The 27,021-nt window shown below is 47.7% G+C and overlaps 1 protein-coding gene across 5 annotated transcripts in view; it reads right to left on the bottom strand.

Annotated features, from left to right (window-relative positions):
- Positions 1-27,021, bottom strand: part of MGLL (monoglyceride lipase) — a 134,796-nt gene that overhangs the window by 8,833 nt on the left and 98,942 nt on the right. For 4 of the 5 annotated variants that reach the window (XM_037803231.1, XM_037803219.1, XM_037803240.1 and 1 more), the window contains 4 exons: positions 23,569-23,705; positions 22,101-22,211; positions 16,848-16,925; positions 11,664-11,753 (listed from right to left, as the gene is read on the bottom strand). In XM_037803231.1, the coding sequence (XP_037659159.1) occupies positions 11,664-11,753; positions 16,848-16,925; positions 22,101-22,211; positions 23,569-23,705 (416 nt within the window). The remainder of the gene's footprint in view (positions 1-11,663; positions 11,754-16,847; positions 16,926-22,100; positions 22,212-23,568; positions 23,706-27,021) is intronic. The other variant, XM_037803224.1, reaches the window with a different exon arrangement.

The raw sequence follows: 27,021 nt of genomic DNA, 5'->3' as shown, positions 1-27,021 counted from the left end.
AACCATCAATCTGCTCACGGCTCAGAAGGAGGACCAGCCTTCTGTGCATTACTCTGGCACCCATCCTCCTCTCCCTGGCCCATCTCTGGCTCCTGGTTTCTCATCTCTATGGAGACAGTCCAGGGAACCACTGACCTGAGATGGGGCATCAGCACCCCAGAGTCTGGGCGAGAAGTTTTTAGAAATCTCTCAGACCCAAGAGGGCAAAGGTCAGGCCACAATGCCCCTTTGCTCACTTCCTCCTTCTTGCCGGGGATGTCAGTTGGTTTTGAGCTTGGCTGGAGACGTGCCACGTGGTGCCGGGGCTGGCTGAGGACAAGCAGCGAATGGACAGCTGGGAGGAACGTGCACCCGGCCGGCCGCCCATGAGGCTGGAGGGTGGGGGGTAGGGTGTCCATGTGCTCCACTCTGACTTCTCCAAGGGCAGCAGCTAAAGCTCCCTCTTCTGTTACCTCCCCCATGGGCCTCTGGCATTCCTGATCCCAGCCGAGAGAGGACAGGCTGTCCTGGGCTCACCTCCTGGATCCCTTCCCGTACTGGGGACTGAGTACTGCAAAGCAGGCCATTTGTGGAAAGCCACAAGAGACGGATTAGCCATTTCCTGCAGCTGAGCTGGCCTGAATTCTGCAGGGCTCAGCCATCTGTTTGGGTGGTGCCCAGAGCCGGCGCAAGAGCTGAGGCTGCAGGGGGAGCCTGTTCAGGCTCCGCTCGAGAAAGCTGTGGTGTCCACGAAAGAGCACTGGACTTGGAGTCGGCTGAGTTCTGACACTAACAAATAAAACAATAACAAATGCAGCACCTTTTACTGGATTCTACACTCTGGGCCCGGCTCGGTGCCAGGACTTTAAATACAGGATCACATTTTCATTTTTTTATTTTGTTAAGAGTTTGTTTTATTAATCTCCTAGGTATAAATTATTTTACATTGTTGAAATATTTAGACCATCTTGCCTTTTTTTAAAAAGAAACTATTTTACTGTTGTAACATGTACAACAAAACATCCCCCATTTAAGCACCTTTCAGGTATACAATTTGGTGGTTTTAATTATATTGACAATGTTGTGCCATCCTCACCACCATCCATCACCAAAGCCTTTTCATCACTCCAAACAGAAACTCTGCATCCATTAAGCAATAACTTCCCATTCCCTAACTCCTTCCCAGCCCCTGGTAATCTCTAATCTATTTTCTGACTCTATGAATTTGCACGTTCTAAGTATTTCACGTGAGTAAGTAAAAATATATTTGTCCTTTTCTGTCTGGCTTATTTCACTTCACATGACGTCTTCAAGCTTCATCCATATTGTCACATGTATCAGAACTTCATTCATTTTTACGGCTGAATAATATTCCACAATGCAGATAGGACATGTTTTGTTGATCCATTTATCTGCTGTTAGACATGGAGTTGCTTCCACCTTTTGTGGATAATGCTGCTATGAACGTTGGCCTTCAGGTATCTCTGTGAGTCCTGTTTTCAATTCTTTTGGATAGATACTATAGGGCCTCATTTAACAACAAAAATAAAAATAGCTATCATTTCTGAGTTCTTCCTACGTGCTTGGCACTAAGTGTTTCCCATGTAATAATTCATTTAACCTTCATAAGCACCTTGTACTATCACCTCTGTTTTACAGATGAGAAAACAAAGGCATAACCTGCCTAATTTCCGTTCTTCCCAATAGAAACCTCAGTTTTCAGCTGGTCACGACCTCCCTGGAAGGAAGACTACATTTCCCACCATCCCTTGCAGTTAGGTGAGGCCACGTGACCAGGTTCTGGCCAATGGGAAGTGAGCAGCGTGACTGCGTGCACCAAAAGAGGGAACCCCCTTCCTCTTTACTTTGCCTGGTGGCTGGGACCCTGACGGTGGGACTATGTGGACAAGGGCGACCCCTGGAAAGGGCTGAGTGGCCAGTGGGCGTCTCTGACACAGAGAAGTCACAGTCCAGAAAAGTTAGTGCCTGTCCAGTTGTTCTGGATCTTAGTCCCAACAGCCTGAGCTGTGTGTCCTCTGGCGGATGGCGCCCTGCTCAGGGCTGCAGTCTGGAGTCTGTCCACTCCCAGCGGGGTGCGTGACACCTGGGTGAGGGGACTCCCCCCGCCGCTGTGGCAGGGCCTTGGTGGTGTGTCACAAGGACTCCCGGGGAGGTTAGAGTCTGTTAGACCACACCCTCACCCCACCCCCACCCCTTCCCGCTTTCAGGATGCACCCCCTTCTCGCGCTTTCTTGGGGCTGACCTGACCCGTCCATGCACGAAGGTCCCTCTGGGAGTCTGCTCTCTGGTTCAATTGCTCTGACAGCCCAAGTGGCTTCCTGATGTCACGTCATTTTCCACCTCTTGATTAAGTGGGTCCTGTTTACACAATGGCCGGTTGTGGGCCGGTGGTGCCAGATGTATGGGGGAAAGGGCAGGCCCCTTAAATGCACGTAGCCTAGCTGTAGGTGAAGGGGCAGAGGGGAACTGAACCAGCCCCGGGGGAAGAGGAGGGACCTGGAGCAGAGCTTCGGCCTCCTTGCTGCTCAGTGCCCTGCCAGGTGGGGAAACCGAGGCTCAGGGGTGCCAAGTACTCCCCTTACAGTGGCCTTGGTTTGTGCAAGCATAAGATCTAAATACATCCAAAGTCCTCTTTGCAGGCAGAGCTCCAGAATGTGGCCTGCAGCCACAGGGCACTGGTCAGCAAAACAAGCCCTTTAAAAATCAGAGACCAAAAGGCCAACTCCAAAGGCCACATGTCATGTGATTCCATTTAGATAACATTCTTGAAATGACAGAATCATAGGAATGGAGAACAGATTAGTGGGAGAGGGGTGGGAAGTGGGATTCTTGTGATGGAATTGTGGTGTCCTCACGGTGTCACATCTTAGCTCCATGTGACTTGACTTTGGAGGGCACCTCTGTGGCTGAGACTTGAAACCTTTTTTCCTTAAAAGACTTGAAATCTTGGGGTGAGTAATACCCACCCTGACATTTCCCAGCTACGTGAGCTGGGTGAGTGCTCCTCTCCTGGACTCAGTTTGCTGAGCTGCGAAATGGGGATGATGCACAGTATAAGTGGCTCCAAGGATGTTGGTGAGATTACGGAGTTGCCAGCAGTGCCAAGCCCTGTTTGGCCCCTGTTCCTGTTTGCTAAAGCTGCTGGAATGCAAAATACCAGAAATGGATTGGCTTTTATAAAGGGGGTTTACTAGGTCACAAATCCACAGTTCCAAGGCCACAAAAGTGTCCAAACCAAGGCATCAACAAGAGGATACCTTCACTGAAGAAAGGCCAATGGCATCTGGGGGTTCCTCTGTCACATGGGAAGGCACATGGTGATGTCTGCCTTCTCTCCAGGGCTCTGCTTTCAAAATGGCTTTCTCCAAAATGTCTCTGGGTGTTTTCTAAGTGTCTCTGCTATCTTCAAAATGTCTCTGCCTTTTATTCTCTCATAGAGGACACCAATAAACTAATTAAGACCCACCTTGAATGGGCGGGGTCATATCTCCATGGAAACAACCTAATCAACCCACAAGTCTGCCCCCACGAGAATGGATTAAAAGAACATGGTCTTTCCTGGGGTACTTAATAGATTCAAACTGGCACAGCCCCAATGCAGCTTCCACGGTGGGGGTGCTACATCCGAGCCCCTCTGTTCTAGAGGCATCACCAGCTCAGATGCCCCAAGCCATGGGACCTTGGGTACAGCCCCATCCCTTCCCGAACCTTATTGTGTTTTAGCTTTTACCAGCTGTGACTCTTTTCCTGGCCTCCAGTGTGGTTGGTGTTTTTTTCTTAGCTCTCTGTTGGTATCGTCCCTGTTTTCTGAGGGCCCTCGGCAAGTTTGAACTTGACAGCCTGTAACATGCCGAGTGGAGCTTCTGAATTTCGTACACGGTGTCTCTCTGTGGGAAGGAACTTTGCACTAAAGCACATTAAATACAGCTGCAATCCACAGCTGGGAGTTTTCTTAAACTCTTGGTGGAGCAGAATCCGACAGTTGAATCTCTTGACCTATTTTTTTTTTCCCAATCTGTTCCATGATGACAGGCAATATTACATTTTTAAATTAGAATAATATTAAAAATAGCTAATACATTGAGTCCTTAACTGTGTCCCAGGCCCTGCATTAACTGCTTTACTTATATCTGCTCATTTCGATCCTCACAGGGACCCCATGGTGTCAGGACTATTACAAGTATTGCCATTCTACACAGGAGGACTGAGGACCAGAGAGGTTAGGCGGCTCAGCCAAGGTCACAGAGCAAGTAAGGGGCAGAGTTGGGATAAGAACTTGGGCAGTCTGGCTCCACCACCATATTCTCAATCACCCACCATGCTCTGTTGTCCTAAGAAGACAAAGTCAAGGTTAGCTAGCCAGGAATGATGGAGGTGGCAGGGGGCACTACCCAGAAAGGAATTGGTCCTTGGGCAGGAACATAAATATCTGTGCCGGGCAGATGGTGAAGTGGCTTGTCCCCAGAGGTTGCCACCCTTCCCAGTCTTCCAAAGGACAGGACAGGGTCCTGTTCAGCACAGACAGGTGTGTTCCCTCCCCACATGATGTTGTTTCTCACTTCATGGAAAAACACAGCCCAGCAGGCTTCCCTTCTGGAAGTTTCCTCTCTCACGCTTACAGACGCCGGGTCTCCCCGCCCCTCCTTCCAGCCACTCTCTTCCCTTTTCCTGTGGAAACCCCACCCTTCCATCTGGGCTTTAGAGCCTCCTTCCTCCATTGCTTAGACCTCTCTTAATCCATCCATTTCCCCAATCATAGAGAACACAGATTGCCTCCTCTGGCATACTGGAGATGCACAACAGCTCTACCAAAAGTGAGCTCTGTGAAATCCAGAAACCCACGGAACCCTTAATAACGAACTAGCAGGTCTTTGCAGAGACAACCTCTTTGATTCCCGTCTTTGGAACAGGAGGAGCCGTGATTTACGGCAGAAAGAGCTGGGTGAGAGAAAATCCTCTCCTCTGCGTGGTGGCTGCCTCCCACCCCGCTCTTAGTCTAATTAGTCTCGCCTCAGGGCTCAGCTCAGACTTCTCTGCTCCAGGGAGATTGCAGACTAGAAGTACTGCTTCTCCTGGTTCACCAAGCTTCTCTTGGCCCAGCCTTCATCTGGTTTGCAATCTGATGCATGCTGTGACAGCGGACCGCCTGGGCTCTTGTCAGTCCTGTTCTTTGTTAAATCCCATTGCCTGGGGTGGACCCAGGCACACAGGAGGCCCTCAGTAAACACTGGCTGAATGAATGAATGAGTGACCCATTCTCTACCCCAGCCTGGAAGCCACACAGCTGGGCCAAGGGGCTGCTGCCACTTCATTTCAGAAAAAGGTCCCTAGTTACTTCATGCAACGAAAAATTATGGAGCATGGAATTGGAAAAGCCCCCAAAGGTCGGCTCTTTGGAGCTAGTTGGCATTGCTTTCCTTTGTGCTTCGTCATGCCGTGTTGTTGTGAATGCCAGCCTCACGGAATGTTCTAGATGCAAATAAGAATTCACTGTAGAAAGTGGCCTGAGGCAGAGCTGAGCTGCAGACTCAGGTCTTTTGGCTGTAAAGCCCCATACTCTCTCCACCGAGCTCCTGGCCTCTTTTCCTTTTGTGGAACACGATTGTTGATCCTCCTTTCTCCCCCTTTTGATGGTGACTCCTGGAAGGCAGGGGGCAGGGTGCTTCATCAGCTGTCCCAGCCTCAAGCTCAGAGCCTGCCCCGGAGTTGGGGTGCAACTAAAGTTTGTTTACTTGCTGCAGTGCCTGTGGGATGACAGTGCCAAGATAAGGGCCTCGCCTGACTCGGCAGAAAGTCCCACCCCAGCTTGGTCAACCGGAGGAAGTGATCTGCAGAAGGAAACCCTGTTTACCAGGCTTTAAGTCCGTGACTCTGACCTCCCATTCCCCTCTGCTGGCCAGAGTGGGTCCCCAGTCTCGGTGGCTCAAATTCCTGAGTCAGTCAAGAACCATTGAGAAATAAGGCCATTGCTTTAGCATCTCCCCTGTCTAACGTGGCAGTTTCATTTCAGGTAGAAATAATATCAATCAGATGAGCCTCCATTTATAAGTTGCCATTTAATCCAGGGTGTGTAATTACTTCTTGCTATTGAAGTTTGAACTCCTGGACATCCTCATGTCTGTTTTTATGAGCAGTAAGCTGGACTGGGCACGGGCAGGGCACGATACTGTGCACTTGGGCCCGGTCATTTTGCACATACCTGGTATGAGGCCCTGGGGGCGTTGTTTTGGAGGGGTTTTCACAACCAGAAATGACGCAAAAAGTCAGGTTCCCACGTTCACTTGGAGCAAAGGGTCCACGAAGTGTGACACCGGATGCAGAAAGAGCTTCCAAGTGGCCATGGGGAGAAGGGAAAAAAGCAGCTGCCGCATTCTCCAACCAACCAGGCTGACCATGGCCCACCTTCTCCCAGGTCCAGGGATGGAGGAAAGAGTAAAAAGAATGAAAAAGAATTCCAAGAAGATTGCAGGACTGCTGTCATAATGGTTGCCAAAAAAATGGCAAAATCAAGCAGTCTCAAGTCTTGAAATCAAAAGTTGGTGGCGACTGGGGTAATTTCGGTACGGACTGAAGAGAGGACAATGGCCGGGACTTATTTTTACTGTTCTTCAGTGTGATAATGGTGTGGGGGCTAGATGGAGAATGGCCTTAGTCTGTGTCCCTGCTCTTAGGCAACACGTGCTGAAATACTCCGGAGTTAAGGGGTCACGGTGCCTGGAACCTACTTTCAAACAGTTCATCCAGAACAATCTATCTACATTGCTATTTTTATATATAAGCATAGATAAAAAAAATTGGTGAATCTAGGGTAAGTGTAAATGGGTGTTCATTGAACTACCATTTCAGCTTCTCTGCAGATTCGAGTGTTCATAATTAAAATTGGAAGCAAAAGTTGGTGGTCGACTTTGATCTCTCTTTGCCCCTAAATCTCAGCTTTTGTGTTCTTTGCCAGTAGGAGCCGAACCCTCCCTTGGGCAGGCTTGGGGGAAGAAAGAGCCTGTGGTCAGCGTCCCTGTTTCGTGTCATCCTTTATGCCAACTCTTGGCAAACTGGTCACATCTCGAAACTTGGCTGCAAACGGGGGTCCAATCTTACCTCCAGGGACTGTTGTGAGCTTTTCCCCTAGGTGAGCCCAGCTGAAACATGCATGTCTTTTTGCCCTCGATTGACAAGGCCCCGGCCACTCAGGGGTACTTGGGAGAGAAGATGAGCTGGGCCTGCCCTCATTTTGCCTTGTTTCTTGCTGACAGTTGCTACTTCCCTGACAAGCTCCCCACAGAGTCACTGGCTTTGCCACTGAAGTTGAAAGCAGCCACCTTCTCTGGCTCCTTCTCCCCGAAGTCAGCGGCAGGAGGGAGGGCTGTGAGCAGGAAACATCCAAAAGGGAGGTGGGGATGGCATCCACAGACCCCATAAGTGTAGGGAGTAAAAGCAGCACGGATCTATTCAAAACCCACCCTCGATTCCCACCCCCAGCCTCCCCCATACAGAGCTGGACATGCCAGGAGATGCCTTTTATTATCATTATTATTTTTTTTTAGGCATTGGTACATTTTTAGCTGCTTCAAATACACAAGTCCTCTATGAATGATGGAGGTTGCAAAATCAAATTGGCCGATCAAACCACGCTCACTGAGGAGCTAATAACCCGTTCTTGCAAGGGACTTCCGTGGGCGGTTGTGTCCTGGGGAATGGAGTGGGAGGCCGAGCTCTAACTTTAGCTGTGGTTACCGTCAGCCAAAGGCCCGAATGTGGCCAGGCTTCCAAATGCCCAGCGGGAGCCTTCCGAGGCACACTCCGGGGGCTTGAGGCGGGATGTGGCTTCCTGGGGGGGCCCCTGGCTGCCCGGTGCTGTGGGTGACAGGGAATATGCCCCCCTAATTCAAGAGGCTGGACTCCTGGGTCGGGGTCAGGGAGTGGTACCAACCCACAGGCATGCAAGAAAGCAAAGTTAGCTACTCCTCACTGCCCCCTCGGGAGCACAGGATGGCCATATGGTCTACCCGTCGTGAATATAAACTAGCCAGGATGTGCTTGGAGGGCGTCCCAGGCTATTTATAGAGAATGGAGAGTTGGTTCTAGAAGAAAATCGCCTCAGTATGTAAACAGTGGATGTACATGGTGTACTCAGAATCGTGGCGTTGTTTTCTTGACTGCTGCCCCATTTGCGGGGCCAGCCCAAGGGCTGGGCTTGGATGGAAAGCCATGCCTGTGGTGTTTGAAGACTTGAAGTGCTTATCCATCATTTGAGGGTAAAAGGAGACCTCCAGCAATCTCTCTTCTTTGCCTCTTCCCGCAGTGCCCTCAGCGGGGAAAACCATTTAGAATCACGTTTCATCACATTCCGAAAAACCCATTGTTGTGGGGGACAGAAACACTAATACATGACTATTCTTATGTCCTGATTGGGGATCCTATATGCATAGACAAATACTAATAATTTTAAAATGCCGGAGTAGCGACTTCTTTATTCCGAGGGATTTAATACCAAGAGCCCTTGACTTGGAGTTGAGAGAAAAGAGTTTGAAATTCTTACTTAGGAGCTGTGTGTCCTTAGGCAAGTGACTTGCCCTCTCTGGGCCCAAGCTTTCCGGGCTGCAAAACGCTGGTCAGAAGAGCAACTTTCCAGAGCTATGGGGAGCCAGAGGGCTGTGAAGGCTGGCACAGAAGAGGGCGCTACTAACCCATATACTGGATCTGGTTGGGACAACTGAAAGCCTCTTTCTGCCCCACGCAGGCAGTCTGTGGGGTGGCAGCTGCAAAGCGATGCCAGTAAAGGGTGTGGTGTGAGGTGGGTGTGTGGACACTTGCCACACATACAGCAAACCCCAAACAAACATCCTGCTTTTGACAGTCCAATGACGGAGCCAACCCGCTGCCCCAGAGACAGACTTCCACCAAATCTTCCTTCCCATCCTACCTGCAACATCTTCCCTCCCCTAGCCCAGACCATCTTTCCTTCGTGGTCGTGCTTCAAGGAAGCTCGTTAGGCAAACGTTCTTTTTCTTCTTGAGGCTTTTAGAGCTGCAGGGCTCCGTGGGAAATATCTTAGCTAAAGATGTGTCTGGAGACGTCCTGATGTGAGATCCCGGAGGTGTCTCTTCTGAACACGTTCTCCCCACCAAGCATTGCTATTTTTAAAGCTGGACAGACTGTTGCAAGGGAAACTCAGGCTGGCAAAGGGGCAGGGGGGCTAACTGTCCTTGCAAAGAAACGCATGGACACTCTTGCTCCTTATCGATCCCAACTGGGCTCCTGCTTCCAGCTGACCATCCCCCTTTTTTCATCCGTTTCTTCCCAGCAGGGACATTTATTAGCGTTTCTGAATAATCACACTGTCTACCTGGATAGCCAGAAACCTGGTAAGTGACGCCATGTGGGGAGGCAGGTGGGGGTGGAGCAGGGAGCAGGCGAAGCCGCCTGCTTGCACGGTCGCCCCAGACTCGTACATTTTGTGTAAGGCCTTCTGGAATTTTCCATCATGCCAAAAATGAGAGGAAAGCCCTGAGATTGGATACTTTTAAACAAAGAGGGCTTGGAATCATTTTAGGCTCTCTCATACATACGAGCAGAAAGGAGGAACGGGGGCATGGATTTTTGGACCAAACTGGATTCAAATCCCAGCTGCTCCTTACTAATTGGGTAGCCTTGGACCAGTGTTATTTAACCTCCATTAGCCTGTTTCTGCTCCTGTGAAATGGGGTTAGTGGTGATATCATTCAAGCCAGGATTAAATGAAACAGCCCACGTTTATCTTTCTGGGTCTTGAAGTTGTGCCTTTTTCAGTGCACAAAACTGCCTTTTGGAGTTAAAAACTTTTCTTTTTTTCCTTTACCAAATATCATTTTCAAAAGGCCAGGACTGACCCGCTGGCTCTGTGGGTCAAATCTGGCCCTAAAATGGGGGTTTGGGAGGTGCTATGGGTGTTTTAAGTTAAATTAAATTTAATGCTTTAATTGAACAGGACTGTCTTGGGCAGATCTAGCAAGTCTCCTTCCTACATGCTGACACTGAGATGCTCTTTCTTCAAAGACTCAGGGGTGGTGGTGTGGGGTGGTGCTATGGGAGGCCCACTTTTATAACAAAGCCAGAGGCTGGCCACTGAAATCCCAAGGAAACCAGAGAAAGTTGCTGGAATGCTGGAGAACCCCACTGCATTTCCTAGGGTTCTTAGGGAGCCAGCGATTAAGTGATTTCAGACACCTAAGGCGAAAGGGGAAACTGAGGCAAGAGAGCAGCAAAAGGATTTGCTTAATCCCGACGATAATCTCAGTAGTTTTCAGGTGTCTGGTGTTGCTTTCTGTCAACTGGCAAACCCATAAGAGGCTCCTGACCCTACACAGAGAGGGGGGGACCAGGGACCAAATCCAGGTGGATGACATGTGAACCCCAGACACGTCCTCTCACCTTGCTGAGCGTCACCTGGCTCATCTGTAAAATGGGGCCCTTAAGATCTCCCGCACAAGGCTGTCATGAATGCCGAAAGGGCACCCAGCACCCGGCCTGGCCCAGCGCAGGGGAAGGTGCATGAAGGAAGGGCTGGTTTTTAGAAGGACCCCCATTAGCTCAATGGGAAGTGGGGTGCTTTCCTGAGCAGCATTTGAATGGACCAACCATGACCCATGGGATGTTGGGCTTTGCTCGAACCCAGCATTTCAGGCACACGGTCGACCTTGACCTTGACCTTCTGTCCATGCTCACCCTGGTGGCTGGTCCCAGAGGCAGTGATGTCGACTGGACGGCACAACTCCTCAGCTACTCACTCCTCAAGCCGCCTTACCTCTTTTTTCTGAGCTTCCTTTGGTTGCTTTGCTTTTATAGAAGGCAGAGCAGCTCTGCTTTGGGGGTGTGACATGCTCTTGGGAGACGGGGTTTATGAGGAGCTTTATGATCAATCATCTGCTGCCCTCTACACTCTGGTGGAACGAACCCAACTTTTGCTGTTCTCCAAACATGCTATAATCTCTTCACACCCTATCCTCACCTGTGCCACTTCTTCCACTTGGCGCCATTTTCCTCCCATGGATGTAGGATATATTCCTGGCCTGAGTCTGTTCTCCCTTCCTCTGCTACCACTTTCCCACCAAGATATGAGTGGGTTTGTCCCCTCCCTTTTCTTGGTTTCTGAGTAGACCAAACAACCCAGGCCTGGACAAGGATCCAATAGGAATCAACCCTGAGACTTTTGCTGGAAAGAGTTCTTTCTTTCCACTGGGCTGGCTCAGGTAAAACTACTGGTGGCCATCTTTGCCTCCCCTTGGGGAAAGCCTGGCTGGGAATGCAGCCAATAACAGGAGAAATGAGAGACAGGTCCTGAACAACGTTTTTGAGCTCCTGGAGCCAGCCATGCCTGAAACCTTTAGTTACGCTCACCAATAAATTCACGGTTCTTTTTGTTTATACTACTTCGACTTAGACTGCTGTCACTTGGAACCAAAATAGACCACACACACTCCCATCTGGTCAGCTCCTTTGCATGTTTAGGGCACAGCTCAAACATCACTCACACTCCTCGTCATCTGCCCGGTCCTGAAGCCAGGTGATGTTGGATGCATCTTCATATCCCCATCACTTAACCGAAACTGGGATTTCCCACAGGGGCCTTTGGCTTTCACTCTCTCACCAGCCCGAAAGTTCCCCCAGACTTTCAGAAAGATTCTCACCTCTGTCTTATTCCGAGAGATCACGCTGGAATCGATCGGCCCCAAGGACATATTTGGCAGGACGAAGTTGAGCACTTTTGCAACAAGGACCTAGCCGGGGAGAGGAAAATGCGAGCAGTGAGTGTGAGTGGAATCCACACCCGGCTCTTCCCAAGTGACAGTTTACAGCAAATTAAGGAAAATGACACCCAAGCTGAACATCAGCCAGGTTCATTTCCAGAGACTGATTACTCAAGACCGAACACCCAACAACTCTTTATTCTGATTCAGAGAGGCACTAACTAGTCCTGGCTCGGATCCACCGTGGGTGAGCTGGCGATAGGCAGCCCTCCGTGGTTGGCAGCAGCCAAGGCAGGTCTATTTTTGTCTGCTCTGGATTCTGTGTGGTTGCCCTCCGGTGATCACTCATTGGTTGTAATTGTGAATTATTTGCAGGAGCTGCCTGGGCCAATGCTCTGGTGCACAAGTCATTTCTCAAGGGCTGCTAAAAATACACCGCAGGAGCAGAAACCCCTAGATCACCTGAGGGAAGTAGGATGGCTCGAAAGTTTTGCTCTGATCAGAATCTCTTTAGCAATTTGATTTCTCTCAAAGGCAACAAAAACCATCGCCAGGCTGAGTGTGTGGCAGAAGGAAAGAGACTCGCATTTGCTCTGTCCCCTTGTGAGCTTGCACAAGGAATCTCAACATCTGTAAAATGGATACTCCCAGAGGACCACCGAGAAGGTTTGATTAGACCATTACACACAGTAGGTGCTTAAATTCTGTTCGTTGAGTTTGAACCCCATTCAGATGTGAACACCCCCTTCACTCATCGTCTCTCTTTCTGGATCTTGTGTTTACCCAGGAAAAGAGAGAACCCAGATCTCACACTTCTGCCTCCAGAAAGAGGCTGTTTTCATCTCTGGAATGTGCACAGACACTTGCGGACAGAAGATGCTATTTCAAAAGTGAGCTGTGAAACGCTGGACTTAGAATGCCCTCGAAGGTAGCAGTGGGTTCTTGGTGTGTGTCAAGGACACAAGTTCCACAGCTTAAAGAACTATATCCTGTCGGTACCCCGGACACTCACATTTTTGGTGTTTCGGGCACGGTATTCAGTGCTCTGTCTTTTAGTCTTTATGAAAGTCCTGCGAGGTGGGTCTTTATCCTCATTTAATGGACAAGAAAGTGGAGGCCCAGAAACACACTCAAGAGATAGGGCAGCAGACCTGAGTCTGAGGGCACTGTTTCCTTTTATATTACCCTGTCTGTATTTATTCTCTGTCTTTCCTCTCTTTCTCTGTAGGAATGCAACTGGGCATTCGAGCCTTCCCTATATATGATCAAAACCAGCAGCCCCTGCTATTCTCCATAGTGACACTGAAGCTGTACTTGCCCCAACCTCCTTTTAGCTTCAAAGCTATAAAGGGCTCTATTTTCTACACCTGCACAAGCAGGAATGGGACATAGCCATCACAACGGGTTCTCAGACCACCGGGGCTCAGGCAGAGACCAAAATGGGCTTTGTCACTAAAGGAATCCACGTACTGAACCTCATCTGTGACTCAGGTCTTTAACTCCTGACTCTTCATATGCTAATAATCAGTGACTCCTTTTGAGTCCAAGGAGGCCCACTCCCCTGCCTCTAAGAATCTCATAGGTCCTTACAGCTCAACCTTGGAGTCCAGACGAAGAAAGCTTATTTGTGCCGACTCACAGCTGCCAACAAGCCAGGCACTAGTCCAAGCCCTGGACATAGAGATATAAGGAAATTCAACTTTGAGCCTTGCTTTGAGTCCATCCACACTGCCTAAAGCCTCATGAGGCGGACAGGATATGTTGGAAACATTCAAGAGTCGAATGGCATCTTGGACCAGCTCTAAAGACAAGCCCAAGAAGGGAAGGGCTCAGAATTCTAGGGCCTCTCACAGAGGCTTTGGGGACTTTTAGACATGCATGAAATATCTGTGAACTCTGGGGACTGAGAACTACCCCGAGAGCCTAAATTCAGGAGTTGGGTCCTGGGCTTTCAAAGCCTAAAAAAATAAGACACAAGAAAATTCCCACCAGCCAATGGTTTCCACTCAGGTCCTAGAATACAAAGGAGAGTGGACTTTCCAGGAACGGATCTGTCTTCTCAGGCCATTATTAGGGCAACATTGTTAGGAGAAAAAAAAAAATCTTAGTATATATTCCAAAGTTACGAGGAACTGATCTCCAGATTTCCTGCTGTTTCCCATGACTCTTGCCACTGCTTCTGGAATCAACACGAGGCCGACTCAGTTATCCGACCACACTCAGGAATTATGCTGGGCAACAGGACAGCATACAGATGTCAGGCTCCCAGACGCTGTGACCCATGCCACCTGCCTTGTCCTCTCGAGGACCCGGAGGCTTTCCTGCAAGCTGGCTTCCTGCCTATCACCCTGATTTGACATCCAAGAGTCAGAAAGAGGCTTGGGGACAGAACACCTTGGGACTCACTCCAACACCGCAAGGAAAGAGAGCCCACATGCTTTCTTCTGAGCCAACCATCAGTTTGCCCTTTTGCCAACGATTGATTTTTTTGGAGTCCCCATTACCTGATTCCACGGGGACCCAGGCACCAGGGTCGGTCGATCGTCATGACTGGTCATTTGGGGAGTGACATACTTACCTGCGTCCTTGAATCTACATTTCTGCGGCCGGTACCTCCTTAAACCAAAATGTTTAGCACCAAAAAGTGCCAGGGCCTCTACATCCAGGGCTACCGAGAAGTTGCTGACAGTTTAGGCTGCCTGCCGGCCTCAACTGGGATCAGAAAAGGCAATGCTTGGGAGCCAACCTGCTTTCCTCTGATGTCTGAGGGGTGGGGAGGGGGCAGGGGAAGAGGGATTTGCAGAGGAATCTCCCTCCAGGAGAGAATTATAGGGAAAGACTTGTTCTGTCCCCTCATCAAGGCAGCCAGCTTTCCTTTCTCCATTGACACAGGAACATTCTGCAGCTAAAGGAAGCTTTTAAGGGAACAGGTTCACAGGAAAAATGAAAGAGGAGAAGTATGTTCTTTGCAAAATGAATAATGCAAGGAATGGTCCCTGGAGGGAAGTAAAGAATTAGTGGCGGCTGACTACCTCCCCACCCCCTTCCAGGTACGAAAAGCCACGTTCCAGGTAAAGGCTCTGTCACCTCCAGCTGCCAAGCAGGAGGAGATGTGGCAAGAATGTATCATGCTTGGGACTGGAGGTGGAAGGTGGGTGGGCCGATGGATGCGTCCGGCCATGGACTCCCTGCAACAGGGGCTCCCACCGCAGATCTTCTCCCTCCTCCAAGGGAGCTAGACCAGTAGGCTCCAGATGAGCAAATGTGGCTAAAAGGACTAATGCAGAGTCATAGAACTCCAGTAGCTGATGGTGCAGTTGAAGATACTGGTGTCATAGCAACAAGAACCAGTTGTTCAATGACAAATGTATAGGAGGCATCACATCCCTGCAGGACTGCAATGTGCAGGAATGCAATGTGCAGGGAATGCATTATTTTTTTCAATGTCTTTAGGATGTCACCAAGAGCACAGAAGGGCCTTCACATGGTGCGGTAGCTTGGAGCTGTTACGTACCCAGAAAAGGTCATGTTCTTTTAGTCCATTCCTGTGGGTACAGACCTGTTGTGGGTGAGACCTTTTGATTAGGTTGTTTCAATTGAGATGTGACCCAGCCCATTCAAGGTGGGTCTTACTCCCCTTACTGGAGTCCATTTTTAGAGGATAAAATAAATACATACAGAAAGAGAAGTTCAGAGAAGCACCCAGAGAAATTTAACAAAAAAGCCACAGATGGAGAAGCCAGAGGCGAAGCCACAAAACCCGGGAGAGAAGGACAAGCAGATGTCACCATGTGCCTTGCTATCTGACAGAGAAGCCCAAGCTCGCCAGCAGCCTTTCTTCAGAGAAGGTATCATCCTTTGATGCCTTAGTCTGGACATTTTCATGGCCTCAGAGCTGTAAATTGTAGGTTAATAAATCCCCATTGTTAGAAGCCAGTACATTTCTGGTGTTCTGCATTTCATCAGTGTTAGGAAAGCAAAAAGAGATGATTACTTGAAGGCTGGGGTATAAGTTAACACCAACAAGTGTGCAAGGAGAGGGAAGAGGCAAAGCAGCCAGAGGAGGAGGAAACCAGGAAGGAGATTTCTTAAGTACAGGGATTCATTTGACATGACCATTGTTTCCTTGTCTTCCCAGACAGCACTTCATTTGTAAGGTCCTCCTCCTTAAATCCAGGTAGTGTATTGGGAGGCAGAATGCTCTTCTCTCTTCCATCCCTCCCAGCACTTGTATGTACCTTACAACCATCGAGGGAGCTTCTAGAACACCGTTCCCCAGGCCCACCTTGAGAGGGTCTCATTTAATTGGCCTGAAGTGATAGCCTGCCACCAGTATCATTTTTTTTTTCCAAGCTCCCAGGTGATTCCACTGCAAAGCAGGTTCTAGAACCACTGGTCTGTGAGCAGGGAAAGCATCCCTGACTCGTGCTAGATGGAACCGAAGGTATGGGTGACACTGCTGGGCAAGATGCTTCAGACACTTTGTTTTTAAGGAGTCATGATGAGGAATGTTTGGACATCCCTGACTGCCAGCTCTTTCTCTAAACCTGCCGGCTAAGCTCCAAACCAAATTCCCCACATGACTCAAATGGACAGAGGTCAGTCATTTGATGACAATAATGTGGTGGCTTAAAAAGGAACATTAGGTGCTGAACCTCCTCCCCAAAGACCCAAGAGACCGAAGAGAGCTATGAAGCAGGGGCTGGATGCTTTGAACAGTTGCAGAAGACCTTCTCCCTGCTACTTATCATTTTATTTATTTATTTTTGTATGGTTTGATTATTTCATCAGCATGACATAGAGTGGAGGAAGAAAGAGTGGGATTGGAAAAGAAAGAACTAAGCAGAGAAAGTGGGGTCATCAAGGCAACAAAGGAAGGCAAGAAGGAGATTGGGAAGGGGGTCTGTGGGGTCACGTTTGATAAGGAGGGAAACAGTCCTGGAAAGCCCCTCACCCCAGAAAGAGCATGTCTGTCAAGGTTGACCAGATGGCTGGTCATCTGGTCATTGCCTGGTAATGACCCCCCTCAGCCTCCACCATTAGCCAGGAGGGGCCCCCTACAAATTTACAAAAGGAAGAAGAAGGCAACCTCCGTTGGCGGAAAGAGGGAGGGAAGCAGCTCACCCATGAAGGAAGTGGCATCTTAGAGACTACCGTCCTCATCGCCCTGTCGATCGACTCATGCAAGCTCTTCGGAGGATCCTGCGGGAGTGTGGAAAGAGCCCCAAATCCAGCTCAGACAGGCCACCCTTGTGGTGAAACTCCCACCCTCACTGTGGCCACAGCAGGCTAAATCAGATTCGTGCAACCAAAGAGTTCCCAACAATGTCGACTCAACAGGGACCAGGTCTTGTCATTTGAGGATAATCTGGGGGTCAAGATATATGAATGAACACGTAGTTCACTGGACGTGATGTTGGAAGAGGCAGGTAGCAAAGCAAGTTTTCAAGCAAGGCAAACTTGGATTCAAATCCTGGTTCTGAATCTTTAAGAAAGTTTATGAATCTTGGTTTTACCATCTATAGACTGGGGATAATACAACCCATCTCCAAGGATTTCTGGAACCCTAATTCCTAATTTCTACAGAGCTCATCTCTTTCTCCCTCTCTGGCTTCTGCCCCTGAGAAGAAGTTCAAGAAACATTTGCCAGCTGACTGATGCGTGAACAAATGAAAATGTCAATCAGAGTCGAGACATCAGGCAAAGAACATGACCTGTGGCTTTGTAACAAAGGAAAGTGGTACCAGCCAGAGCCCCAAATTATTTCACCCACAAAGAGGACAACTCTCCCACATGTGAACCCAAGACACTGATAGGAAAGAGATGTGGATTCGGCATACACTTGCCATACACTCACAGAGTTCCTTCAATTATTGGAAGCTTCTAACCCTCAAGTACTATACAGATGCAGTACTGTTCACAAGTGCCTTTATTGATTGGAAAGGTTTAATGGCTCTCTCAGATCATTTTTAAGCGTCTGCCAGTGAAAGACTTGACATGAGAAAGGTAATTACAATTGCTGCCTTCCAAAGTGATTTCAGCAAGTCAACCCTTGCCACAGAGAACAGGACTTTGTGCCTTCCGGGGGAGGCGTGATGGGATGGCCACATCAGTGACGTATTGAGGACCCTCGGGGCCACGCCAGATTTTCTTGGGAGGGAAAGTAATGCTTTAAGGCAGGCACGAAATAGGAAGAGCCTGCAGTCCTTTTTCCATGAAGTGTCTTGGAAGTATAGGACTCTAGGGCTGGGATGTCTTGTTCACTGCTCCATCCCCAGTGCTTGGAAGGTGCCAGATCCAGAAAAGGGAGTCACCAAAGATGTGCTGAATAAATAAATAAACAAGTGCATGAGACTTGTTGGGAAGACAAATTCTGCTTGGAATCTTAAGACGTCCCAAGTATCAAGTGTCTGAACACCTGGTTATTAAACAGCGGGCACCTGTAGGCTAGAGGTAAATTAGCTCTGCACGGCTCAGCGTTGCTGCCAAATGTGCTAGTTCATGATCACAGCTAAGTCTCCAGGCTCCTGTGTCTAAATTTATCTGAAGCTGGAAAGAGTCACACCCCTGCCCCGTTTCCTCCCTTCTCATCCCTCAGGGCCTTCTGGATTTCTGGTGATTAAAACAAGCCAGTAACAGTCAGATGGGAAATGGGGTAAAGTTAAGGGAGATCATCTCCGTCATGTTTCAGGGTGAAAGGGAGCACCCCGCCGTGCTAACTGGCCTGAGCTGGTGCACCAGGTTTCTTGAGCAAGGCAATAGGCCTGATTTCCTAGTCTGTAAATTGGGATTAAATGTTTCTCTACTTGCAGGGTGGAGACGGAAGGAGACAATGTGTGTCATGCAACCAAACCGAGCGCTTCTCCCAGGGAGAAGGCCACTCCCTTCTCCCACTCTGCCCTCCCAGAATCTTCTGGAAAAGAATAACATTCAAGCAGCCAAGATTTAACCTAGCATGTTGCATTTTTGTTTCTCAATTTCTGCTGCTGTGATTTGCTTTGTGGAACCACATTCCTAGCACAGACAGTGTTTGGGGAGCCAAAAGCCTCTGTCCTCCTTTCCTTTTCTCCAGGGTAGACATATCCCAGCTCATTAGAAACAGAGATCATCCATATAAGAACCAGACAGGAGGAAGATTTAGGTGAGTGGGAAGGACTTTGGCTGGGGGAAGGGAGTATATATGATCATTTTCCACTTTCCTGACTGTACTCGAAGGCTTGGAGACCTTATGGTGCCTACTTGAGGAATTGGGGGATTGCCCTACTATGTACCCCATGCCATACAGCCAACCATCGGGCAGTCTGATGAACGGAGCCCTGGACGAGAAGTCACGAGATAAGGATTTGACCTTCTGCTCGGCCAGTACATGACTTAGGGAGGTCCCTCCCCATCTCTACATGGGCTCTTTCATCCATAAAGCAGAAGGCAAGAGGCAATCTCTAAGAATCTTTCTATCTTTGAGGCTTCCAGGTGTGACCGATTGGCTTACCCAAAGTTCGATCAGCAGGGAACCTTCTTTATCTAAACCAAGTTTTCCCCAGACACTGGAACACTGAGAGGTCCTGATCAGCAACGAGTTCAAGATACATCGCTAAGCAAAATGACAAAACCAAACCTGCCCCCCACACCCCAAAGACCAACCAAGCAACCAAAACACAACGTGCATAGAGCATCTCCCATTCATGTGAAAAAGAGGAACAGAAGGCAGACAAGCGTCTAGATTGTCTGTCGATGCAAAAACGATGTCTGGAAGGATATTCAAGAGGCTGGCTGCCCACTTCCCACCTCTATCACCCCACCCAACTGGCAAAGGGAACTTTTCACTGTATATCCTTTTTCACCTTTCGAATTTTGAACCTAATAAATGTATTATTTTTAAAAAATTAAATTAAAAAGTTTTAAAAAGGTGGCAAGACTCTTTCAGGAAGGTTGTCAGGCCAGACTAGAAAATCTGTGGAGGATAATCAAAAAGTCCAGGGGACAGGTTGGGCCAGTGAATTTTAGACTCTGTCAGTCAACATTGCCAAAGATTCACGAGCAGCAACAGATTTCAGGGTGGGGAAGATGTATTCTCGGAGGTCTGAGGGCAAGGGGAAACCCAATTTGTCTTGGTTAATAAGGTGAGACCGATGTTCCCTCTGGGACAGCCGGCTTCTGCTTTGACAAGGTGATCTATTAGCACGAGGCTAATAGATCACGATGATCAGCAATGATCACTGTGATCTATTAGATCACCGTGACGAGGTCACAGTGGTGGTCTTGACCGGAAGTAACCCCTTCACCAGTCAGCGCAGAGCTGGGCGGGGGTGGGGTGGGGTTCTGGGAGGAAACCTTGGTGGCCCTGCCTCCAGGCCCAGCTGCTGTCACACACACCCCTCCCCCCACTTTATCTGAAAGGTCCCAGGATCCCTGGCTTTTCTTCTAAGGGAAAACATCCACTGCAGAAAACATCATTTCCTTCTACAAGGAAACATTCCAGGTGGAGAGTGGATTCAAATCCTCACACAGGTTTCATCCTGGGAGGCTCTCGTGCTCTCCCATCCTTCTCAGCTTTCCCATCGTAACGAGCAAGCAGGGCATGGCCTGTTCCTAGGGTGATGCGAAGAGCTAAGTGAGGCTCAGTGAGAAAGCACAGCAAGTCCTGGCACTCACTGAACTTTCTAAATGTCTGTAAACCAAAGCCCATTGAACACAGAGGTGGCTCCCCTTTCCACTTCGGATCCTGATCTTATTTATTCTACTTAGATAAGAACCCTGGAATTATTTGGCTTTGCATTATGTCATCACAGTCATTATGGGAGAAGTGAAGTAAGCCACCCTCCCTCTTGCACACTTAACTGATTAAGAAGTAGCCAAACCCATGACTTTTCTAATAAATGAAATTTTTAAAAAATCAGTAAAACAGACATTCAAAAAAAGAAGTAATCTGTCCATGTAAGAGACCCTTACTATTTTCATGACCAGGGCAGGGTGGATCTGGGATTCTACTGCTGCCTGTACATCACCCCGAAAATTACTGAGAGTAAACTGACTTCTTTAAGTACGGTGCTTATCTTTAAAGTGGAGATAAACTCAAAGGAGCGAGCCCTCTCTCTTCTTCAGCCTGTTAAATAAACAATCGTGCTCCAGTTAAACTCTCAGATAATTGAGCCCTGGCAATTCCAGATTTCTCTTTGGCCCAGCCCCTCCCCATTTCAAGTGGATGAGATTTTCTGATTCTAACTGAAAGCCTGGGAAACAGGACCCTCTCTTGGGAGACATGGATCATGTCTCTGGTTATGGGCAGTTATTTTAGGACATTTTTATAAGATGTCATTCCTGATACTGTGCTCCCCAGTGAGGAGAATCTTGGAGGCATTAAGCAGATACCACTGTTCAAATGGTCCCACTGTCACTTGGCGTGAGGCCACCATGTCCTGCCTCCTTCAAGAGGCCCAAGAGTGGGCTCAGGGGGCAGCGGTACCCGTTAAACCCACTGGCCAGCATCAGGGTGAGGGTAAGCGCTCTGTGGGGACACCACGAGTTGGGGGGGGGTCCTTCGCCCTCCCTCGGGGTTTTGTGTCTGTTTTAAACCTAAACCTAATACCCCTCAAAAAACAGGTCTATTTCAATAACCCATCAATAACTCACCTTCACCATCCAGCATCCTTGCTAAGGCTACAGCTCCCTTATCAGGGAGAGAAAGTACTGTTTTCTATTGCTAGCTGTTACTTGTGGGCTCATCTGTCTTGTTAAATAAAGTAGCTGAAAGCCCCAGCACCAAAACTGTGTTCCATCCACATGTGCCATTGTGTAACATAATAACCAGAAAAACAAAATGATGAATCCAGCAGAACTGGAGGTGAAAGTGCTTGGGAAGGAGCAGTGTTACAAAGTTACAATGAATACAGACTATGTTGCAATTATGAAAAAAGTGGCCTGTTGGAAATATTATCTTGAGGACCTACCTAGAATTCATTCTATTCATTCTTTTTTTTTCCCCTGAAGTTGGCAAATATTTGATGAAAAACAGCTCAAGCCTTGCATTTGACTTGCTCCCAAAGGATACTTACCCAGATTAACAGCACGTGGAAACTTTATTCCTTTTTAAACCCAGCTATTAAAGCCCTCACAAACAGGAAGTCATTTTCTTTTGTCTTTGGCAAAAAGAAAAACAAACAAAAATATCCTCCACCCAAAAAAACCTGCATGTGACTTGAGAAATTTTAGAACCCCAGTGGCAACAATATTTGAGATTTGTCCCGATTGTACATAATACAATAGCGCTTGAAGTCAAGGAAAGGACATTGGCCCCTTTTCCCCAAATTCTGGCTGTAAATGGATGCTCAGTGGCCCAAGGAACCTGCAGGAGTTTCCCAAAACCAGAAGTCCTTTTACCTTGAAAGTTGTCGCCGACTCAGGATTGGCGAGAACCAAAGGTGAAATTAGAATCATGCCCGAGAAGTAGCTTGGCCTCTCTGCAGCCGTGAGGATAGCAATGGCTCCTCCCTGCAAAAAAGCAGAACAGGCAAGAGTTGCTGCGTTCTGTCAAAACCACGGCATGAATGTTTCATGAATGTGATTAAGAGGATCCTCTCAACCTGCACTTCTGGCCAAGAGCCCCAAACATCACCTTGGAATGGAAACCATCAAGTGTAGGGTAAACTCGATCCGCAATTATTTTATTACAAATGTTTTTTTTCTCTCTCTGGGTTTTCCAAGAGCAAGCATTGCAGAAGGATATAAATAAGGTTCCTGCTTATGGGCAGCAAGTTAAATAATAATACATTCCTGCTTCGTTGCAAACCCCAAAGTGGCAGCCCCCCAATTCATCCATTGTCAGTCTTAATGCGATTTGTTTTTGTTATATTATGTATTTTTAATTTTTGTAATCTGATTATAAAAACAGATTGCTGTACTTTGGCCTGGTTCAGTAAAGAGCCCAGAAATTTAAGTTCCAATGAAAATACCTGGTGAATTTGGATGATGCTGATGTTGGAAGGCAAATTAAACCAAGAGTTGAAATCTCAAATGCGTCTCAAATGCTTACCGGGGTGCCAGGCAGGTGACAGAAATGAAAGAAGGGGACCAGGCCATGATTAAACAGATCTGGCATCTCGTACGTCCATGCAAAGGCCCCCAGGCTTTCAAATTCAAGTAGTTACAAATACTGTCAGCCAACCAGCTTTTTGGTACACCACGCCCGGGGGCTGCCGGTTTGAGGGCCTCCAGATTTAAACATTACACTTGGTTGATTCTGAGAGTTTTTTTTTAAAAATACATTGAAAAGGTGAAAAGGATTTTGAGCCACTTTTAGGGAATTGTTTCCACAAGGGATCCTTTGTCCTCACTTCCCATTGATACTGAAGAATTCTGAAACAATTCTGAAACAATTCTGGCACATTTTGGGACATCTTGCTAACTGGGATACCTGCCCCCCTCTCTGTGAAGTGTCCCTTAAGGGTCCAGAAGTGCCCTCTTAGCCTCCCTAGGAAATAGCCCTGAGGGCCCAAAGGGGTTCCGGGAAAAGAAAAAAAAAAAAAAAAAAGAAAGAAAGAAAAAAAGATCACTTTCCCAATATGCCCGCGTGGCACACTGGATAAGGACCTGCTGGCAACCTCCCTGGCTTCTTGAGCCCTGGGGAGGAATAAACAGCCCTGCTCTAAACCCTCTCTGGCTCTGTCTCTAGGGCTCTAAACCTGGTCTGTTTCCTAAGCACTAAATTGCCTGGGAACTCCCCCAAAAAGGGGCACCAACAGAGAGGACCCAGGTGGGCAATGAGCGGTGGGGTGGGGAGACAGGGCTCCCCTTCTCCAACACGGAGGCCCACCTCGGTTTTGAACCGGGTCTTCTGTAGTCCACTTACCATGGAGTGGCCCAGGAGAAAGATGGGGAGCCCGGGGTGGTCTTTCTCCATGAGATCCACATGCTGTAATGCATCCCTGATGAAAACATGGAAGTCAGAGACCACCATCCTTTCCCCTTCACTCTGTCCATGGCCAACTGGGAGGGAAAGAAAGACAAGAGAGGATGTCAGAATAACCAGGATGGTGATCCTCACCCCTGCTCAGGGGTTTCCAACCACTCCTGAGAGTTGGGATTTTTCTCTCCATTTTACAGATGAGGAAATTGGGAGCACAGAGTGGTTAAGGCACTTGTCCGAGGTCACACAGCTCGGAAGCCGTCAGCCAGGATGTATATACTGCAAAGCCAGGATACCTTCCTGGCAGCAGTCTCCAAGGAAGAAAGAAATGGCAAGCGCAGAGAGAGCCTCGGCGTGCCTGATTTTCTGCAAACTGGCAAGGAGTAAGACTAACAAGGCCTGGAATTTTCCTTGGTTCTCCCAGTTCCTTGAACCTCATGGTCGTGTTTCAGTATTAACGTTTCACCAGGAACAGGGCTGCATTCTGTCAACCCCACTTTACAGCTTTAGGTGAATGTGACAAACATAATAAAACAAAATAAAAAGTAAAATATAACATGGCACGACATAAAGTATAACAATATAAAATAGTCAAGTGTGCTTGCTAGAAATTGTCTCAGTTGCGATAAAACTAGGTCACCTTCTGTCCCTCTTGGATTTTTTCTTTTAATATGTCACATATCTGTGCTGTTCATTTCCCCTTTGTTAATTTTGTAGCGCCCCTCTGTTTTTTCCCTCTTTGAAGCGCCTCAGTCGCTATAGAAACAGGGAGCTGGCTGTTGCTTCCATATGTTGGCTGAAAGCAGCCTGTGTGATGGTTTGAAAACTACAAAAAGAAAGAGCTTGCAGAGAACTGGGGACCACACAGCAAGAGCTCCCCTGCCCAGAACCTTCCCTGCCGAGGTCTTGAAGCGTTACTCGCTAAGCTTCAAGCCACCTCGGGAAGGAAGCTATTACAATAATAACGTTCAATTTATAGATAAAAAGGGTATAGGCTGGTCATGGCCAGGAACTGATTGGCTGCCAGCACCCCAGACTCTGAGACTCTCTTTCTGATCACAAACTCCTATGTTTCCAGCTGTCCTGCCCCTCCTGACTGCCACCCCCCAAGACCGGAGCCCCCGATGCTCGCCTGTTGTCCCAGCCAACTGGCTCACTTCAACAACTCTCTGACAACCCTACCCACTTGCAGCACCCCTTGGTGGCAGCTTCGATTCCCTTGCTCCTTGGACTTTTTTTTAAAATGCAATTTTATTGAGATATAATCACATAACATACAATCATTCAAAGTGTACAATCAGTTGTTCACAGTATCTTCATATAGTTATGCATTCATCACCACAATCAAACTTTGGACATTTTCATTACTCCAAAAAATAAAATAAAAATTAAAATAAAAAAAATAACATACCAAACACCACATTCCCCTCCTCCCCCCATTGTTCATTTACTTGTTTTTAATACAGTTTAATTGAGATATATTCACACACCCTATAGTCTCCCACAGTGTACAGTCAGTCACAGCACCATCATACAGTGGTGTGTTCATCACCAGAATCAATTTTGAACCTCTTCCTTACTTCAAAATAAAAATAAAAGCAAAAAAGAACACGCAAAACTTTCCATCCCACCCTATTCTTGTTCTAATTTTTGTCCCCGCTTTTCTACTCATCTGTCCATACACTGGATAAAGGGAGTGAGAGCCACAAGGTTTTCACAGTCACATGGTCACACTATGCAATCTACATAGTTACACAATCATCTTCAAGAATTAAGGTAATTGGGTTGCAGTTCGACAGCTTCAGGTATTTCCCTCTAGCCATTCCGACACACTAAAAACTAAAAAGTGGTATCTATATAGCACATAAAAATACCCTCCAGAGTGACCTCTTACTCCATTTGAAATCTCTCAGCCACTGAAACCTTATTTTGCTTCATCTCTCTTCCCCCTTTTGGTCAAGAAGATCCTGTCAATCCCACAGTGCTGGGTCCAGGCTCATCCTCAGGAGTCATGTCCTGCATTGCCAGGGGGATTCACACCCCTGGGAGTCACGTCCCATGTAGCCGGGAGGGAGGACAGTGAGTTCACCTGCTGAGTGCCACCCCTTGCACTTTTGACCTTGAACCTTGGACAACCCCATGAGTTGTCCCTTTCCATCGGATTCCCCGAGGGTTGGGCGAACATGAACATCTAAGCCGGACAATGATGGGGTCAGCTGGTGACCCATCACCTCTTCACACATACTTGGTTCCCAAACAGGTCCCCCCATTCCAGCATCTCTTTCCAAAATATCTCCATTCTCCCAAAGCTTGTAAACCTACCTGTTGACACTAAGTGGATGATGCCAACTTTTCTTTTTATTGGAAATATGGGAAGCACCCATTACAACCCTCTTCAATCTCCCCCCCTACCTCTAAAGCATCCTTAAGCCACAGCCTCTGCTTTTTGGTTTCATTTTCAGATTTTTTTTTTACAGTTTCCTTTTTATCAAGGTCAACTTTTCCTGATTCAACCACTCCTGGCCCAGCTCTTTCCTTCCACTCTCATCCTCTCTATTAGCTTTATCTCTCCCTTATTAATACATGCAAAGCCCACTCTGGGGTAGAAGTTCTCCATCCTCCAGCCTTCCCACTGTCTTCTTTCTGCCTTTCCCCTTACTCTTTATTTAAATTCTTATTTTATTTTATTATTTTTCTAAAAATTTCATTGCAGTAGCATACATCTAGCATAACATTTTAACCATTTTTAAGTGTATACAATTCAGTGCATCAGTTACAATCACAATGTTGTGCTCCCATCACCACCATCCATTACAAAATCTTTTCCAACAATCTGAACAGAAACTCTGTAGCCATTAAGCAATAACTCCCCATTCCCCCCGGCCCCTGGTAACCTCTAATCTACTTTCTGTCCCTATGGATTTATTTATTATAGATATTTCATATACGTGGGATTATGCAATAGTTGTCCTTTTGTATCTGGAGAGTTTCATTAGCATAATGTTTTCATGCCATGTTGTGGCATGTGTCAGGGTTTCATTCCTTTTTATGGTTAGGTAATATTCCCTTGTATGGATAGACCATGCTTTATTTATCCATCCATCTGTCGATGGTCACTTGGGGTGTTTCCACTTTTTGCTTCTCTGAATAATGCTGCTGTGAACACTGGTGTGCAAGTATTTGTCTGAGTCTCTGCTTTCAATTCTTTTGGGTATATACCTGGAGTGGAATTTGCCAGGCTCCCCTTACTCTTTAAAGAGAGTTCCATGATCACTGCCCTTCATCACCCTTTCCTCATCCCCCATTCTCTCCCTAACCTGGTTTTAACCCCTAACCCCATCCTGCTTAGCTATTGGCCACATCTAATGGCCCATTCTCCATCTTCTTCTTCTTCTA

Source organism: Choloepus didactylus, chromosome 1 (assembly GCF_015220235.1).
Source record: "Choloepus didactylus isolate mChoDid1 chromosome 1, mChoDid1.pri, whole genome shotgun sequence".
Lineage (NCBI taxonomy): Eukaryota > Metazoa > Chordata > Mammalia > Pilosa > Megalonychidae > Choloepus > Choloepus didactylus.
This window is presented reverse-complemented; position numbering and strand designations above follow the sequence as displayed.